The following is a 19,061-nucleotide window of genomic DNA, read 5'->3' as shown; positions in this document are numbered from 1 at the left end:
AAAATGGGATTAAAAAGTGGCTTAAATGGCTTTAAATTGGCAAAGATGGGTGGAAAATTTGGTGAAATTGGATGAAAAATTTATATAAACTGGCAAAAAGGGTTGGCTGAGACAGAAAAATTGGCAGAAATGGGTTAAACTGGCCAAAATGAGCCTGTCAAATAGTAAAATGTAGTTAAAATGGGCAAAACGGTGTAAAATGTGGTAAAAAAAAAAAAAAAAAAAGTGGTTAATAGAGTCAAAAATGGATCAACAGTGGCAACATTAGATGTGAAGTGGCAAGAATTGGTATAGAAGTGGCAGAAACACGCAGGAAAAAAGTGGATGGGAAGGGTTTAAAATGGATAAAAATGGGCTTTAAGCAACAAAAAAAAATGTTAAAATTGGCAAAAATGGTGTAGAGTGGCGTGAGAGTAATGAGAAAAAAGTATATTCTTAGTTTCTTTTAGGGCATCTGGAAACCCACCCTTAGTGCCTCATGACCCCCATGGGGGTCAACCCCAACGTTGAGAACCACTGGCCTAAGTCATAAAAAACATTGACCAGCCTGTATGGGAACTATCAAGTGTGTTTTTCTAATTTCGGAAAAAATCATCCAAACCAGAGAAAGCCACAAACCAAAGAGGCCAGCTGTGTTCTTTTCTGCACCTGTTCACCTGCACTGACGCCTTCAGTATAAACTGACCCTTGACTTAACCTCATTGTCAACCCTTGTCTTGCTCAGGTTTTCTCCAAACTTCTAGTCAGCTTTACTTGAAAGGGACTTTTTCCAGCTAAAAATGAAGGTGCTGCACTGATGAGTGATGGGAGCCCTGTATGAACGTTCCAGTTTCAGGTCTTGATACAGTCTGGAAGGTGATCATGGAGAACGACTGAGCTGGAATAAGAAGGATGTGATAGAAAATGTATGGAGATGTGGAAGCTGCTGAATGAGTTTGCTTTAATTGTAATTCTGCTCTGTTTGTGTGTGCACACTATCATGAACACTTCATCACCCGCACCAATACCCTCCAATATGTGTGTGTGTGTATTCACATCCACACAGATACACACTCTCCACTGGAGACAAACATCCACATGCACATGAACAGCAACACACAATTATACAGTCGTCACGAGCTACACAACGAGACACACAGTAAAGGACACACACATTCATTTCCCTTTCATTCAGCACAGGCACATATTGTGCTGCTGCAACACACACACTCACTGTTACGCACAAACACACTGTCTCTCACACACACACCATTTGCAGAGCTTGCTCCTAGCTCTCCCCACACACACACCCCTCCCCCTCTATCTCTGTCAGACACACACACACCGTCACACAAACACACACTAGTGCGTGCACATACCCTCCCACGCAGGCGCATGCACACACACTCTGCACACACACACACACACACACCCTCTCTTTCCTTTAACACACACATCTCACACTACACCCCTCCCCCACTCTCTCTCTCTCTCCCTCTTGCTCACTCATTCACTCTCTCACCCAGTCACACACACACATAAATACACACACATTCTCTACTCTTGCTCTGCTTCTCTCTCACACATGCAGGATCACGCACATTAAAAGACACACACTCCAGATACACACACACACACACTCACACTGTCTCCTGCTTGCTCTGTCTCCCCTCCCTCTCTCTGTCTCCCTCCGTCTGTCTGTCTGTTTTTCTGTCTCTCTCTCTCTTTCCTGCCCTCTATCCCCTTCTCGTTTTTTCATCTCTCTCTCTCTCACACACACATACACCCACATGCACACAAACATGCAAGCACACACACGTAGTTTCTTTCTCTCACACACACATATATGCACTCACACAAACCTCCCCCCTCTTCCACAGGCATCCTGGCTGCCACTCCTTCCTAACAACCACACACACAAACAAAAAGATGCACACGCACACATGTACATAAACACATCTAAACAAACACGCACACACAGACACACACACCCTTTAAAACACACACCCCACCCCTCCTGCTCAAACACACATCCTGTCTTTTCTTACAGTTCAACAAACGCACACACAAACAGACACACAATCTTACTGTGAGGATTCAGACTGTAAAATAACACTTTTTTTGTCCTAGCACCAGGAAAAAAAAAACTTCCAATCTTTTCAACACACTTCTCATAAACAGCAGTTGTGAGTCAATCTGTTTTTATGTCACAAAGATACAAAAGACAAGAGGCTCAAATGATAAGAAAAATTCATTTACTTTAAGTCACCCAGACACCCCCAAAAATCAGTTATAATATTTTTAAAGTGTTTAAAGTTCTAGACATACATTTAATGCTGCTTATTAGTGTGCTTTCATGTTCACATCACACCTCTGTATCATCTAAGGCAGGTCTACCCTAAGAATTGGCCAGGCCCCTTTCAAAACCAGCAAATGGGTTCACCCCAGCTGTGATTTATTGATAAAGTCAATGCATGTATGTTAGATCAGTAGCATTGGTGCTAGCACCCTGGCTAATATACTTCATTTTACAGTTGAAAAGTGTGTAAAGCTGTTATTGGGTTTTGATGTTAAAATTATTTGTTCATGCCATGCATTTGTTCCAACTTAGCACGTTTTTGCCACTTTTTAACTGCCTTTCTTCATTTTCTGCCTGTTTTGCCTTTTTAACCCATTTCTGCAACTTTTATCTCATTTTTGCCCATTTTTTCTTTTTCTTTTTGCATTTTCTCCATTATTTTTCCCTTAAAGGTATTTCAGTTCTGTCCACTGTATTCTTCGGCATCCTGATGATTGTGCAGATCATGGCTTAACTATGAAGTCTGACATTACTCTTCAAATGATTTAGTCTATGTGTCCATCCATGTTGTTAACACTAGCAAAAATAAAGAAAGTATTTCTGTTGTCAGAAAAGGGTTTAAATTTGAAAAAGGCTATATTGTACTACAGCATGAATGCAAAAATAAATCTATGTTTGTTGCTTTGATAGCGGTGGTTATTATTCAGGTTAAATATTAAATGAAGCTTATGCGTAAGTTCAAGCAGGAAGACTGTTTCATTTCACTTCACCCTTTCATTCATTAGTAACCACTCACTCACCTGCCCCCAGCACACACCCACACACACACACACACACACACACACACTTTTCCCTGCTCCTGCTCTACTAATCATCAGTGGGCATCTACTCACTTAAGCTTGAGCCAGTCCCTTTCAGCCACCTCTCTCAATCCAATCATCTTGCAGCTGTCATATTTTAAAATCTGTTCTCTTTCCTTCACAGTCTGTCATTTCAGTGCGATTGCTGCAACCTTCCACCTCCCCAGCCACCTCCATTACATCTCATTGGTGTCAAGCTCCTCCTTGCATCCTGCATCCCTTCAACGCTACTTCCAATCATCTCATCAGCGCCTGGGTCAAGCTCCTCAGGAATCTACTCCTAAGAAGTCTCTTATTCATCTTATCTTACTCCTTCCATCACCACCACCAGTGGCTAGATTCCAGGGAGGTATCCTGTCCTGGTGTCTGCCTCACTACCTCTTCAAGTTCATAAAGACATCATGATGGAGTCTATAGCTATGCCAAAGACACTTCTCAATTCCAAATATTGCCAGACATTTCCAAACTTGTAAAATAAATCATTGTTAAACTCATATAACTCTCTCCTGATTGAAATATGGTTATCACAGCTTAACTTTACATAGGACTATAGTTTTCCTGACCTACATGGGCCTCCCAATTTGGCTGGGCCCCAGAAAGCCCTCCCTTTTATCCCCCCTTTATGGGCAGCCTTGATCTAAGGCTTAGTTAACACTGAGGCAGCTATTTTTGAAAATGGAGGTTGCTTCCATAAAAATAATATGATTCACAATTTTCTACTGATGTTTCACCTCGTTGTAACAGATGTGTATCTATAATCCTTACATTACGCATTTCTTTTTTTTTTTTTGACAGAAAATTTGTTGTGTATGTGGCTTTATCTCAATTAAGGTTTAGATAGATAGATAGATAGATAGATAGATAGATAGACAGACAGACAGACAGACAGACAGACAGACAGATAGACAGATAGATAGATAGATAGATAGATAGATAGATAGATAGATAGATAGATAGATAGATGGATGGATGTACTTTATGGACTGATATCACTCGGAGTGCTGGCTTCCTTCTGTTGTTGGAGTAGGGGTTCTTTTTTCCTTTGTTGGTTAACTATTGTTTTTTGTATCTGCTTATAAAAATCAATAAAAAAATATTTTATAAATTTAATAACAATAATCCCATTTACACATTACATTCTCAAAAACATCTTTATCCACTTAAAAATGCAAAAACAAACTGTTAAATGTAAAGAGTATGATCTGTCAACAGTGGCCCATCCTTTACTGCGCAGGTGTCACAGCTCAGTCACAGACAGTAGTGGTTTCCTCAGCATGTGAACTTTTCCTCCACAGTGACCATTTTATTTTCAAAGTTGTCACACTGATTTAAAAAATTGAGTCTTAGAAATGTTGTTGTTGACTGCAACTATGACTAAAATGGTCATCGACCATTTTCTCCATGAGGAGGACAAGACTAAGACTAGCTAAAATGGTCTTTGATGTTTAAAATTCTGACAAAAAGTAAGAACAGCGAGGGACAAGTTAGTAAAACAATATTCAATATGGGAGGTCATAGCATGCAAAAACATTCTGGCTGTATTTTCTGTCAGCAAGAACCTGATCGGTCTGAGTATGAGTTGAATTTGATTGCTTTGGAGATTTTTTGTGAGTTTTTTGAATGTGAGGGAAGGGTCTAGGGTCACCAAGGTACTTGGTTTTCGGGATATATTTGAATATGTGATAATGGGCATGATTTTATAAGCTAATCCTGGATATGGGCCATTGCTGAAGAAACAATACTTGCAGCTTCTTGTTTTTTTTTTGTGTGTGTGTTTTGTTTTGTTGCAAGTGTAAGTATGACTGTGTCATCAGCATACATTTGAATGTGAATGTCTCTGCATTCCATGGGTAGATTATTATTGTGAAGTGAAAATAAAATTGATCAATGTATGGAGCTTCGTGGGACACCTACTGGACACTGCTGTAAGAGCAATTTGACATTGGCTTCACCAGAGAAGCTGAAGTGAGTGAGTTTTGCTGGAAGGATTTATAACCATATTCATTCATTTCATTAAAATTGTGCAGCTTAGACCAAGGACAGAATGAAACATTTAACTGGACAAAGAAAAAAGAAAATATTTCAGAAGTGTATCATTACAGAAGCCCTGGGAGGATATGCATGCATACATTTCATTTGACTACATTTTGTGGCGCATAAATTTGGGTTGTTTTCACAAGATTTCAAGAGATTAACACTTTATCATGGGAAAACCAGCTGTGTTATCCCAAAATGGCAAGAAAAATAATTTGGAAGCTTGAGAAAACAACCAAAATTTATGTTGTTATAAATTATCTTAAACACACTGCTGTATGTCCACTTAGAGCCTTCATATATAATATAGTTTTGCCATGTCTTCTTTTCAAGGTACACATTCTGACCCACTGAAAACAGCTTTGCAAACAGCTTTTAGGTTACAGCCCACCCTTGAGCGCTGCTTATCTAAAATATGTTTTTTTCTGTATGTTTACTACCTCTGTGCTTGAATTAAAAAGTATTTATGTATAGGCTGTTCCTGTGTTAAGTTATGCTAAAATACATCTTGGGAGGCCCATTATTCTAAGTATGCCCAACCATATTAAATCAGAGGAAATGCTCAGGTGCTGGTCTGTGCTTAGGTTATTTAAAGGCCCTTTTGGACACATCAATTTAAGAAAATTGAATTTATTTTTATTTTCCTATTTCTCACATGAAACACGAAAAAAGCACATCATTACAGAAGCTCTAGCAGGACTCTTTATTTTACTCCATATGCATGATAACATGCAAATTTTTTTCAGAAGAAATTCACATATTATCACAGACAAACCAGCGTTGTTTACCAAGGTGACAAGATAAATAAGTTAAAAATTTCAGAAAACAACAAATATTTTAATACATTTTTATAAATGAAGAAAATATTTAAAAAAAAAAAAAAGTTATTTTCCAGTTAGGGCTTTCATATGCATTAGTCTTTTTGCATAATTTTTTTCCAGGTAAACTGTGACCCACTGAAACACCTTGCTGGCACACATGTGGGCCCCAAACCCACTGGTTTACAACCACTGATCTAAAATACATGACATGTTTTTACATGTTTACCATCTCTGCCCTTAAAAAGAAAAGTTAACAACATATTAAGGCTGTTCCTGTGTAAAGTTATGTTAAAATACATGTGTGTGTGATGATAATAAAATACCATTTTCACCAGATGTTAAATCAGACAAAGTGTTTAGGTGCTGGTCCATCCTTGGGTTATTTATTGGTCCTTTCAGACGCATTAACAAAAGAGAAATGTGGCCACAGCAACACCTTTCCTTTCTGTAACATCGTGTTCTTCATAGACAAAGTCTGAATAAGAGCAGTCACGCTGCACATGGAGAAAAGCCAGAGGAAGTTTTCATGTGAGAGTTGGTTTCTGGTGTTGAAACCAATCATTGGAGTGTAGGACTGAAGCTCAGACTGCTTCTCTTTGATCACTAAGGGCATTGTGAAGTAGCAGACCTTGATCAGTAGTGAGAACTTTGTGAGCCATGTGAGGTACCTTTTCATGATTTTCTGCACATTGGGGGACATTTTAGAACATTTCAAACAGTCTCCCTTCTTCAGAACATGATAAATACTCAGTGACAGGATGCAGGAAACTGTATCAAGCAAGCATCAAATAAATTTAATATCAAACATTAACTACACAGAGGCCTTCTGTGTTTTCAGGTCAAACAATTAAAAAAAAAATGGACTCAGGTTTTGACTACAGTGATGAAGGAAAATGAAAAAACACAACTCATACAAAAAAATCTAACTTTTTGTTTCAAGAGAGACAGTCAATATGTTTACATGCAAAGTAAAGTGGAACTGCAGTTACAGGCCGTTTAACTGGACTACTGCCCTTGTCCCAGTATAAATACGCGGTAGGAGAAATAATTTCTTGTTGAGAAGTACAAGTTAATGATGGTAGAGGACGATATGCGCCCTTTCAGCTAATTACTATAGACCTTCTTCTTGGTGACCTTGCTAACAAATTAGCAGAAGTAATGTGGTTAAATGGCAAAATTTTAAACATGGACAAACTTTACAGCTCTGTACATTTTGTACCTACACTATGCTTTACTTTTAAACACAGATGCAATGCATGCAGTTTCTCAAGTTAACAGTGATACCCAAATGCAGACAACAACATGACTTCTTATATTGTTAGCACTCATGCTGTTTGACTTCCTGGTAAAAGCCCAGTGCCGAAACTGTGGAGCAGTGATTCCCAACTTTTTATTTCTCTTGGCACCCCCATACTTTAATCTACTCAGATCTGAGCCTACCACCCCAAGATCCACATGGAAAAGGCATACATTGCTGGATGACTGTAGGTAGAGTAATTTCTCGTGCAGTTGGAAGGTTTTGGGTTTGATACCCAGCTCCTGCAATCATGTCGATGTGTCCTTGGGCAAGAAACTTAACCCTATTTTTCTCCCGCTGCTTTGTCAGTGGCATGTAATTTGGTATGGAAGTGTAGGAATAGGGTTAGCTAATACTGACGGCAAATTCTCCATAGCAACCTCTGCCATCAGTGTGTGAATGTGGAGTGAATGAGAAGGTGTGACTTGTGGTGTAAAAGCACTTTGAGTAGTCAGATGACAAGAAAAGCACTATACAAGCTCAAGTCCATGTATAAATCAAAATTCACTTTAACTGCTTTATTGATAAACCTTTAGAAAAGGTCTTTGTATAAAGTATGAAATAAGTGTTATATCATGAATTTAGTTTGTATGTGCACATCTAATTTTGACTACCTCAGAGCAGACTAAGTGCCCTGCCTCCCCAGAGATCTTTGGCAACCCCCCTTAGGGGCCCCACACTCCAGGTTGGGAACCAATGCTGCAGAGCATGCACAGAACACCTTGTTCAGTTTGGGTCTTAGGTGTATCAATGCAAGAGTAAATCGATTTCTGATTTTGAGAAATAAGTACAATTTCAATAGGACTTCCAGTTTTAGTGCAATTAATGCATTAACTCCACTTTTTCTAACTACATGTAAACATACTGGATGATTAAAGAAATAAAGAAACTTCCATTTTTGCTTGACAGTTAATCCTTAACATAAACAATGAATACATTTCAAAACAACTTCCAAACAATAAGATGACAATCAGGATTATTAATCAAATCCCCTTTATGATACATGAAATAACATTACAATCTGACAATGTGAAATCCTACCACCTTGGTGACATCTTGAGTGAGTGTGGCAGCCTCCTCCTGTTCTCGCTGCAGATACACAGATGTGACGGTAACTTAATCATCTCTTTGTGCTCTGAGCCTGTACAGACAGCTCCATCTGCACCTAAGATGGGGTTGCTTCTGGTGTTACAAAATACAGCCATCAAAATGAAGCAACAGTTAATAAATACAAAGAAGTATTAGTTGATGATTAATCAATTCAAAGTACAAATCCAAATAGATTTCAGTGCTTTACAGTCTGTAATCTGTGACTAGGGGACAGAGTAAAAACCAACATTTGATCCTGTTAGTAATGATAAAATAGTTAACCTTTCAATAGCCAAGATGGTGAACAAAGAAATATTCTGATTAAACCTTTTTTTCTATGTGTTTTCTATATATATACTTATGTAACTAACAATATCTTTAGGCAAACTAGAAAAACAGACAAGATCAAGCAAATCCTTTTAAATAAACAATCACTTTTATAAGATTAAAACCAAATGCAATACATGTGATTTTGCATTTACAGTGAGCCACATTACAGCAACAACTAAACTAAACAGATGTTAGATACTGAAGATGTAGTGTGCTGTACTCCATTCATTGTGTGTAACTGAATGAATAAGGATGTCTGTCCTCCATCTGGGCAGTGGCTTTTAACCTTTCACACTGAAACTGCAGAAATCATTCATCTCAAGTAGTAACATTCACTTCTCAGCAGTTTGGAGAACCCTGTAACACCTGAATCTCACACTAGTTTGTTTGATCGCCAGTGCACCTACCAACATTTCATCGACCTACAACCATTAAATACAGCACATGACAAGACAAATATTAAATAAAGCTTGTGGATCCCTTTAATTTTAACAAATAAAACAAAACAAAACAAAAAATAGAGAGGAAATGGTCCCTTTGTTTGCTTGTCTTAAAAAAATGCACATTTTTTCCTTTATAAGTAATTATTGTTTTGCACCATGTTATAATGAAACTCCCCTATTTGAATACTTTATGCGAGTAGGAGTCAATCCTCTCTTCATGGCGTTTTGTAACCTATAAAGACTGTCTATGTATAAATTGATACGGACGATCAGGGTTAGATTCACAGGCTTGCAAATTTAGGGTTATTTATGATTAAATGTTGTGTTACAAAATCACCATTAAACAGATCTGCTCAGTGACTTCAAGGATGGTACTGTGATGCATGTCACCTTTGCAAAAAGACAGTTTGAGAGCTAGATATTCCACAGTAACAACAGCAATGAAGCAGAAGACCATGTAAAATCACAGAGCCAGGCCTTCTTGTCCAACATCAGTGCCTGATCTCATACATGCTCTACAGTATAAATGGGCACAGATTCTGACAAAATACTCCAAAATCTTATGGAAAGCCTACCAAGAGGAGTGGACACTGCAAGAGTGGGGCCAACTCCATATCAAGGGGGGGGGGGTAGAAAACATTTGTCCATATAGTGCAGCTTGAAGAACCAGCAGCCCAATGGATGGGAAATGACAAGTTTAAAAGGTGAAAAATTTTAATGACTAAATCAGTCATAATGAGAGAAGTGCTTAAAAGTAATTTTTAAAGTAGAAATGTAGTTTGCTGTCATTTTCAAACATGATCTTGAACACCAATCCAATGTTGAAAAAACTCATCTTTTTCCTTAAAGTATTTGTGACGTACTCCCTGCTTATGTGCAGATTTGTATGTTTTTCAGTGAGTTCAACATGTTTCTTGCCTGTGAGACATTTTCACATGATTTATTTTTAATAAGATTGTCTAAAACATAAAATAAAGAAGGGAAAGTTAATTTGACTCCACTTTGAAAAATTAAGCCAGAAAGAAGGAACACATTCATGTAATGCCATCATATTAACACCAGAGGGCGACGTTGCAAGTATTTTCCTTTCCACGCACTTCACATCCCTTGTTGATAATTGAGTAATGATTTAAAGCGACAGGGTTTATACTTAAGACATACCAGTGCTACATCTGATTATGGCATGAATTTAAATGTCCTAATTTTCATCTGAATGTGCCCCCTGTTGACTGCTTCCACCATCAGCTGCAGAGGATCCTGGTGATGTATCTTAAATAATAACTTTAGATGCTTCTGGAGAGTATGCATGAGGGAAACAAAAGAAATAACTGCTGCGTTAGCAGGTAAAAATAAAAAATGTGTTAATCATGATGTTTCCCCAATTCCAAAGAAAGAAAGAAAGAAAGAAAGAAATTCTGTAACCTTACAAGTTAAAACAATAAATAGAAAGGTGTATCAGACTCTGTTATATTTTACTACAACAAATGTATTAAGGTGATAAACATAGGTTCAGTCTTTTTCACTCTTTCTCAAAGGCCTCTGTTCATGTAACTCATCTCTTTCTTGTCAGTTTCTCACTGTGGCCCCGTTTGAACGCTGCTCTATCTTCTCTTCCCTCTTATCCCTTTGACTCACCTTTTTTTCTCTTCTGAACAGCTCTACTCTCTCATTACTCCTCCTTACACCCACACAAACTTTTTCATGTCTTTATATTTTCATCTCCTTGTGCTCCTTGTGCTCCTAATCCGCCTGATCCTTGCTCGCTCCTTAGCTGTCTCCGAAGGCAGGGCTTGCAAGGTGGTTACGGCCGTCTTGGACCAGTAGTCCACTTCTTTGAAGATCCGGTACACCCACAGCTTCAGCTCGAACAAAACAGTCGGACCGTCTAGCTGCCAATAGAAAAGTACAATATTATAAAGCTCTGTCCTAACGTCTGTCCAGCACATTGCCCTTCAATATATATAGGGGCCACCCGCAGGTTAGTCTGGGGTGACCCTCTAAAATTATTGTTAGTCCTTTACACATTGTCAGTTCAAAGTGGGATATTTACACCCCAGCTGGCCTTGTTGTCAATGTAAAACAATGGTAAAACAACACTGAGTGTGTATATCTCCCACCGTGTTTACACTACTGCCTGCCCACAGTGACACCTGTATGATACTGTTGCAGATGCATTATGTACATTGAAATTTTTGCCCAGGAAACTTTAATGTTTGTCACTACTAATGAATGAAACATTCATTTTCCAGAAAGGATAGTTCAAATTGGGAAAAAAATGATAAAAGGTCACGTAGAAGACACAAGTTGGTATATTACAGACTCTTTTGTAAGAAAGATACCATTTAATCATGATTGTGGGACTTCCTTACCCACAGTCCTAGAGTGTAACAGCAATGTCTCTGATTGGTGGGGCTGCAAATTTTAGCTGTCAACAGCTATCAGTGAAGTTAACAGTCGTGGAAAAAGTGGGTGGTAACTGTTACGCTCTGTGGGGATGACAGATGGCACCACATTTCAACCTATAGAGAGCAGCTGCCATGTACATTTTAACACAGAAAATAAAATTTAAATACTTCCTGCTAAAATGTCAAAATTTGGACCCTAACTGATCAACAGTAATTCTTAATCCTCGTATACATAGGTTTTCATCTGAAAAAGTGTACTGAGGGAATAGTTACTGTTCAACTTTCAAAACCATGAAAAAGAAAGCAGTTATCTCTGTTCCTAGACTGTGTCGGCATGTCTGTTATTATGCCAAAACCACGCCAACCAGCAGGAAAGACGTGCCTCAACTGTGAAAACCTGAAATTCTGCTTTTTCAAACTCTGGCTTCAAGGAAAGACATACTATCAGAATGGAGGCATAGCTAACTACTGTAATAAACAACCACCTTTCTTGCTTAAGGTTTAGCTTTATTTGATGGTCATACAGAGACATTGGCATTATTTCCAGACTGTTTTAAAACCAGCTGAGACAGAAAAGGGATGCATGCACCTATACCTTATCCCACCCTGCACATTAGTGTGTAGCTGATCACAACATCTCTGTCGACCTACCTCCAGCCCCTCCACACTGGGAGTCATGCTCGCTGTTCCATCCACAGCTTTGAGAAGTTCTCCAGTGCTGATCAAGAGAAAGGACAGTCTGTCCTTCACCATCTTCCTCTGGGTCTCATACTCAGACTTCCTCCCATCACCTAGCTCTTCCTCCTCTTTGGCAATGGCTCTCTCCATCAAGCTGCGGCACTGAAGCAGAGCTGAATGCAGGCGCCACAGTTTATCCCTGGTGTCCAGCTGAGGGGTCGGAGGAGGGACAGACACAAGATGACCGTCAGGCACAGAGACATCTGCAGAGAAGCTTTCTCTCTTTCTCTGGAGAAGAAAGGAGAAAAAAAAACAGTGGTAAACGCCTCACTGAAGTCAAGAGGTGAAGTGCATAAGTGGAACATTGAAAAATGCATTCTTTCAATTACCAACCACACTGATGTCACTTCTGACATCAACTTGGCAAGATATTAAAGCTTGTGAATCTCTATGAGGCAACAGGGATTTTCTCCTAATCCAAAAGGAATTTACTCAGGCTCATTCACATCGCCTCAAACAATAAATTATGGCTAACAGATAATTGAGGAATGTGCTCCCAGCCCTATTCCGGTAAGGATATATTAAGTCAATAAGTAAAAGGTTAAGAGGATCCACTTAAAAAAAACACAGAAAGAAGGGCACAGAAAATCTTGTACATATAACGCACACATAAAACTGTATTAAAATGTATGGTTTGATGCAACATAAGCATCATCTCAAACTCAAACAGATTAATAAAAACATTAAAATCTAAATTTGACACTTTGGGAAAAAATGACAATAATGAAGCACATGCCTGCAGACGACTAAAATAAAGGTAAAGTGCTACATGCTTTTTATTTGTTGTGTGTTGATGAGATTTTAAGGTGCAGATCAGAGGGTTTTGCAAAGGTAGCAATCTACCCCTGCTAAGTATTTATGCTTAGCTAGTATTCACCTGATCTAACACTGTATATCAATGTAATAAATTGCATTTCACATGATGGTGTTTACACATATGCACAAAACTCCTAAAACGAGCTAATGCATGGAGAAAAAAGTTTCACCACAGGCAAGCAGGAGGAGGTGATGACATTCATATCACTTTACTAAAAGTTGGTGGAGTAAAACACAAATTTACTTTGTCAACCACCAATATGTTTAACCATAAACAAAAATTTTAACTTTGATAAGAGTTACATAGGTGATTCTGTTTATTATCAGCTGGATTTAACAACATTAACTGGTATTGTCAAAATTAACAAAATCACCAGCTTTCTGCACTGTCAACAGATTTGACTTCTTAAGAGGCTGGAGGCGCTCCAGAAGTACATAAAATCATGTAGGTCAAGTAATATGGGGCAGTATGGAGTACTTCTGGGGCAGGAACAGTTTCTTAAACTATTTAGATATATTCCTTATCAACATCAAGATTTAAGTTTGGCGTACATTTTCTAACTGATATGTATACATTTAATGGAAAAAAATCTTCTGCCAGCTTAACATTTTTGGCTATGAGCATGTTATGTGTATTTTGTGGCAGCTTAAAGTACTGAGTTGCGTCCCTTAACTCAAAAAAGCTATGAAACTTTATTTCTTAACTATTCTATGCCAGGCCCTCATATTCATCTGGCTTTACATCCAGGAGATCGATGGTAGACCACATCCTGGCACTTTGGATTCTGACTTGGCGCTGTCAGGAGTTTCACAGAGGGTTGCTTGCTTCCGGAAGATGTCCAGCTCAGTGAGCAGAGATGCCCACTGGAGGATTTAAGAGCACTGTGGAATCGCATGTTCCCTCAACCAAGCACCAATCAGTGTCAAGGGGCAGTGCTTTCAGGCGCTGCGGAGTCGTGACGTAAGCAAGCAGCAACAAGAGGCCGGTGCAGTTATGGCAGAAGACATTAGCGTGGATGCTGCTAAAGCACCAGTTTTATCAGAACTTGACCACATTTCTTCATTTAAAGAAGAACAAAGAACAGCAGTGAGTTGTTTTCTTTTCAAAAATGACAAAAGTCGTGTACTGACATGTCTATAGTCACCATGGTTCAAGTTATTCCATAGTAGCTGTGCACGCAGCTACGTCACGTGTTTTGTTATTCTGATTGGCCTGTAAAGATGTAAAGGACAGAGCATTCATCCAATCACCCTCCGAGTTTTATTTCAAAGGCTCTGCCTTTTCCCAAACTCTGTGTATGAGAGGTTTACCAGATGGATATGTGAAACAAATCCATCTGGCGTGTCAGGTTAGCACTTTCCTGGGTCTGATCGCATACTGGATGCCCAGGACCTGGTGGGCTGTGCCAGATGCCGAGGGTGACCACATGCGTCATGCAGGGGGCAGCTGGGAGGATACCTGGAGGGATGGGGCATAGGCCTGGTGCAAGCCTGGAGGATGGACATCAGGAGGCCCGAGCAGTACCAAGGTTGATGTGGCAAAGTGTTGAGCTGCCATATGTAGGGCCCTATGATTTCCGCATTAACAGAATCGCGGACGGGATCGCGGAATTGGCAAATAAAAATGGAATTTACAATTTAACACGGAAATCGCGGAAATTGAATGAATTTGACTGAAATGCTGTTTTTTTTAGAAAGAGGAACGTATATCAGAGAATATGTTCCCAGGGGAACACTAAAGCCGGGCACAACTTGTTCCTCACTTCACAAACACTCACCCCGCCCCCTCTTAAACAATAACAGCATGTCAAAGCGGCTAAACAAAACACCGGCAAACATCACGTAGCTCACAGGTGTACAGGTGACATAATGTTGCACCTTCAACAAAACTCATCCGTGATTTGAGTAATTCTACCTCACCACACCTGAGAGTCACAGAGAGGGAGAGGTGTGTCTGCCCGAGGCAGACGCTCACCCCTAGGAGGATTCAAAACCGAGTCGGACAGACTCGAGATTTTATAAAGTCCCGCAGTCTAAATGATGTTACATTCGAGTAACAGTTAGCTTAATAATTCCTCCCGTAGATACTGTAGTTCTCTTTGGTTGCTTAATGAGCAAATACGTAGCGTTCTGATATGAGGCAGACAGACAGACAGTGAGGATGGAGAAAGACGAGGAGAGAAGGGTTACAGTCAGGAGTAAAACACGATGCAGAATCAAACTGCATGGACTGTTACAGACTGTAAGAGTAAAGAAAAGTTTAGGTAACAGGTTTAATTTTAACCATTTAACTTTAATGTGACCTTCTTATTAAGTTTCTATCACTCTGTGTTTGAGAGAAAGGAAGGATTTCTTCATTTACATTATAAACATCAGTAAGGATGTGATTATACATGTGGATGTGTCTTGAAATGTTGGAAATATCTGAATATTACACTGGTTCTAATTATTTCATATCAGGGTTATCCAAACAATGGCTCCTGGGCCAACTGTGGCCATTTTTAAAAAAATTTAAGGTTATTTCAATTTAATTAGTCAACATTTTATTCATTTACATAAACAAGACACTCTTTTTATGGTAAAATTAGTGGAAAGGTTAAAAAACGGAATTTCAAAAAATTAAAACGGAAAAAACGGAATTTGGCCAAAAATAAAACAGATTTCATAGGGCCCTACATATGGCCCGATACCTGACTTGACTGACCTCATATTCATTTTTACAGTGTGGATTGAAATTCAAATCTATGTTTAATATTAATTAAAAAAAAATAACCCTGATGATTAAGAATTAATAGATATATAGATGTGCACCAAGCTCTGCTCTTGATCAGTAAGCACCCAGTAGGATGGTCTGTGGCTAACCCAACTGGGAAAACTTCAGCTGTAAGGGACGTGTGAAAACTTTGGATAATTCTATTCAGACTTGGCTGAAATTTCTAGCAATCTTCAGGAGGTTATCTCTGAAAACACAGCTATACACATTAGTACACGCAAAGATACATTCTGACTAAATTTCAAAGGCATGTTCATAAGTGGGATCTGCTTTAGTTTGTGGGTAACTCGTGATTTGCCTGAGGCTTCCTTGTGATTTTTGTACCTAGGTGTTGTTGAACACTGTGTGCTAGTTAGCAGCAGTGTGACTGAGTGGCCTTATGTAACCTGTAAGCTGTGAAAGTCAGTGAAAGTTCATATTTCTTCGACTGAAGAGGTTATGTGATTTAGGCTATTTGAATTTGCCAGAAAGAGACGCTGTTGCCTGAAGCGGTGCGTTCAGGGATCTTTGTAAGCTATGATGACATGGAAAACACTAAAAATGATTTAAAAGGTATCAACTGTTGCAAATGATATGCTTCCCACCCAAAGAATAGTCATGGGACAATATGCCTGGCAAAAATAAAAGTGCTTGAAAAATACTCATTCAGCATTAAATAAACCTAATCCTACATCAGGGACAAATCGAAAGAGAGAAAACAAAGGGGGCATGCTAAGACACATTTAATCACTTCATGGTGTGTTCACTGGTATGTACAATATCTGATGTTGTGGCTTTAGGGGGGTGCTGGATTATTTCTAAAAGGACACACAAGCCAAAAAGTCGGAGAGAAATATTCATGCAGAGGAATATTGGAAAAAGGGACATGCAGGATCCATGGATAAGGGTCAAATCCTGGAGGGTGAAGTTTTATTGCTGAGTCGCTCCCTTGCTCCCAGCTAGACACATGAAAGGAAGGATGAGACAGTGAGCTGGCAGGACACCAGGCAGTTTTATTACACAGTAGCTCACACACCTATAGGCAAAAGAGACGCAGGCTTGTGGGAGAGAGATGAAGCCTTGGTGCCCAGGCATTGATGAGTCTGTGCCAGAATAAACGCCCACCTCTGTCATTCCAGCATACTTCACCCCCTCCACTCTGCATTCTTACCCCCTGCTGTCCTAGACATCATTTCTCTTCGTCACACACACATACACCAATACACACACTCCCTTCTTGCTCTTATCATACTTGTGCACACATCCTTCTCATCCTTTTTTGCTCATGCACTTTGTCCATGATGTATTTCTTTAAAAACGCAGACACGTGCACACAAAGTTACAGACACTACACTCACATGAACACACTGAAGGAGGGGAAAAGTCAACTTTCCATTTCACCTTGACTAGCTCTCTCGCTCCCTCACCCACACACAGTTTTCCTTCTCTCTTTTCCTACACTGTCTGCTGGCATCCATGTTTCAGGTATAAAGTAACCAGTACAGTCTCCATACTCACATACAGTTCCAGTAAGATGGAGCACTCGTGGTGCAGCTGCTCGGCTAGAGCTAAAGCCCGGGCTGTAGTGCTGCTCGTCCTGCTCAGGTCCGAGCCGGTCATGCCTCTAGTTCTCCTGTCTGCCATTGGACCTCCAGCTGACCCTACCGGGAAGTCTCAAGCGCTCTTCTAGCTGGAGAGCAACAGGCCGCCCCCCTCTCTATATTACTCCGTGAACGCCTCCCTCATCCCGACAACTCGACAGCTCACTTTTCTCCTTCCGTTCGGACTGAAACCCAGTCAGCCCAGCCTTAATTAGACCTGGAGCATTTCACTTATCTAAGGTTTCGGTAAAACGAGTTCACTGTTTCTTATACTGTGACAGAGTTAAGAGCCAACTCTCCGCCCTTTCCCCCGAGAACTTGATGCCGGACGGGAGGAATTTAACGGGACGCGGGGGCGGAGAGTCGGAAGAAGGAGGGAAAAGAGCTCATCGACTTATTCATGAGGAGCTTATCAGGGTTACTGTTAGTGACAGGGGCAGACATCGTCTAAATTAGTGTAGGATGTTGTGTGACTGTTTCAACCTGCCTAGCCTACTTATAGCCTTACTGTACACAGAGATCACAGGAGGACAACTGTGAGGATAAGATGGCCTTCCGACTGAAACTGTGAAGTAATTCCTATTTTCACTCATGGGCCTGATATCACATTTATCTCTGAAATCATTTTATAGGCGTGGATAAGAGAGGTGTTTTACGCCAGCTAAGATAAAATTAAAGCTCCCGTGATGTGATTTAAAAGGAAATACACTGAAATTAATACAGAAATGTCTTGATAACCCAAAAGTCAAGAAGACAGTTTTCACAAAGGTTGATTATTTCCTCATGATTTTTAATGTCTGAAGCCCGTACAGCTGATAGTTTCCAGCCTAAGGCTATCTAAAAACCTTCCAAATTACCTAAAACATTATTATGTTATGTCGGGCCTAATGTTACTTCAACTGGCATTAAACACACCACAAAAGCACATTGACACCATTTGTTCATCTGGACATACTGCACTTTTACAGGGTATTTAAATAATAATTAAAGTTTTAAAGGAAACCATTTATCACGATTTATCTCATAATTTATATACAGTCGTGGACAAAAGTATTGGTACCCCTGGAATTTTCCCAGAAAATACACCATTTCTCACAGAAATTGTTGCAATTACAAATGTTTTGGTATACTTGTGTTTATTGCCTTTATGTGCATTGGAGCAACAAAAAAATTTGAAGAAAAAAGACAAAAATGACACAATTTTACACCAAACAAAAAATGGGCAGGACAAAATTGTTGGCACCCTCAACTTAATATTTGGTTGCACATCCTTGGAAAAAAACAACTGAAACCAATCGCTTCCTATAACCATCAACAAGTTTCTTACACCTCTCAACTGGAATTTTGGACCACTCTTCTGTTGCAAACTGCTTCAGGTCTCTCAGATTTGAAGGGTGCTTCTTGCAACAGCAGTTTTAAGATCTCTCCATAGGTGTTCAATGGGATTTAGATCTGGACTCATTGCTGGCCACTTCAGAACTCTCCAGCGCTTTGTCTCCAACCATTCCTTGGGGCTTTTTGAGGTATGTTTTTGGTCATTTGCCAGCACCTGTTACTGCCACAAGAGAGTTTAAATGAACATCACGTTTGAAATAAA

General features: G+C 39.5%; 1 protein-coding gene across 1 annotated transcript; it reads right to left on the bottom strand.

Annotated features, from left to right (window-relative positions):
* Positions 1–10,265: 10,265 nt before the first annotated feature.
* Positions 10,266–17,802, bottom strand: cntf (ciliary neurotrophic factor). The gene is made up of 3 exons (XM_041785664.1): positions 17,382–17,802; positions 12,209–12,523; positions 10,266–11,041 (listed from the first exon to the last, which is right to left on the bottom strand). The coding sequence occupies exons 1-3, from the start codon at positions 17,505–17,507 to the stop codon at positions 10,868–10,870; spliced, it is 615 nt and encodes a 204-aa protein (XP_041641598.1). The 5' UTR covers positions 17,508–17,802; the 3' UTR covers positions 10,266–10,867.
* Between the last annotated feature and the right edge of the window lie 1,259 nt (positions 17,803–19,061).

The sequence above is a fragment of the Cheilinus undulatus genome, linkage group 4 (genome assembly GCF_018320785.1).
Source record: "Cheilinus undulatus linkage group 4, ASM1832078v1, whole genome shotgun sequence".
Classification (NCBI taxonomy): Eukaryota; Metazoa; Chordata; class Actinopteri; order Labriformes; family Labridae; genus Cheilinus; species Cheilinus undulatus.
The sequence above is the reverse complement of the archived record's forward strand: the minus strand, read 5'-3'. Positions and strand labels throughout refer to the sequence as shown.

Bases quoted from the DNA above. Each gene is read 5' to 3' on its own strand.
- cntf (XM_041785664.1), bottom strand. From the start codon at position 17,507: ATGGCAGACAGGAGAACTAGAGGCATGACCGGCTCGGACCTGAGCAGG. The intron at 12,524-17,381 runs GTGAGTATGGAG...TTTCTTCTCCAG, and splicing joins CCATCTTACTGGAACTGTAT to AGAAAGAGAGAAAGCTTCTC. The intron at 11,042-12,208 runs GTAGGTCGACAG...TTCTATTGGCAG, and splicing joins CCAGTGTGGAGGGGCTGGAG to CTAGACGGTCCGACTGTTTT.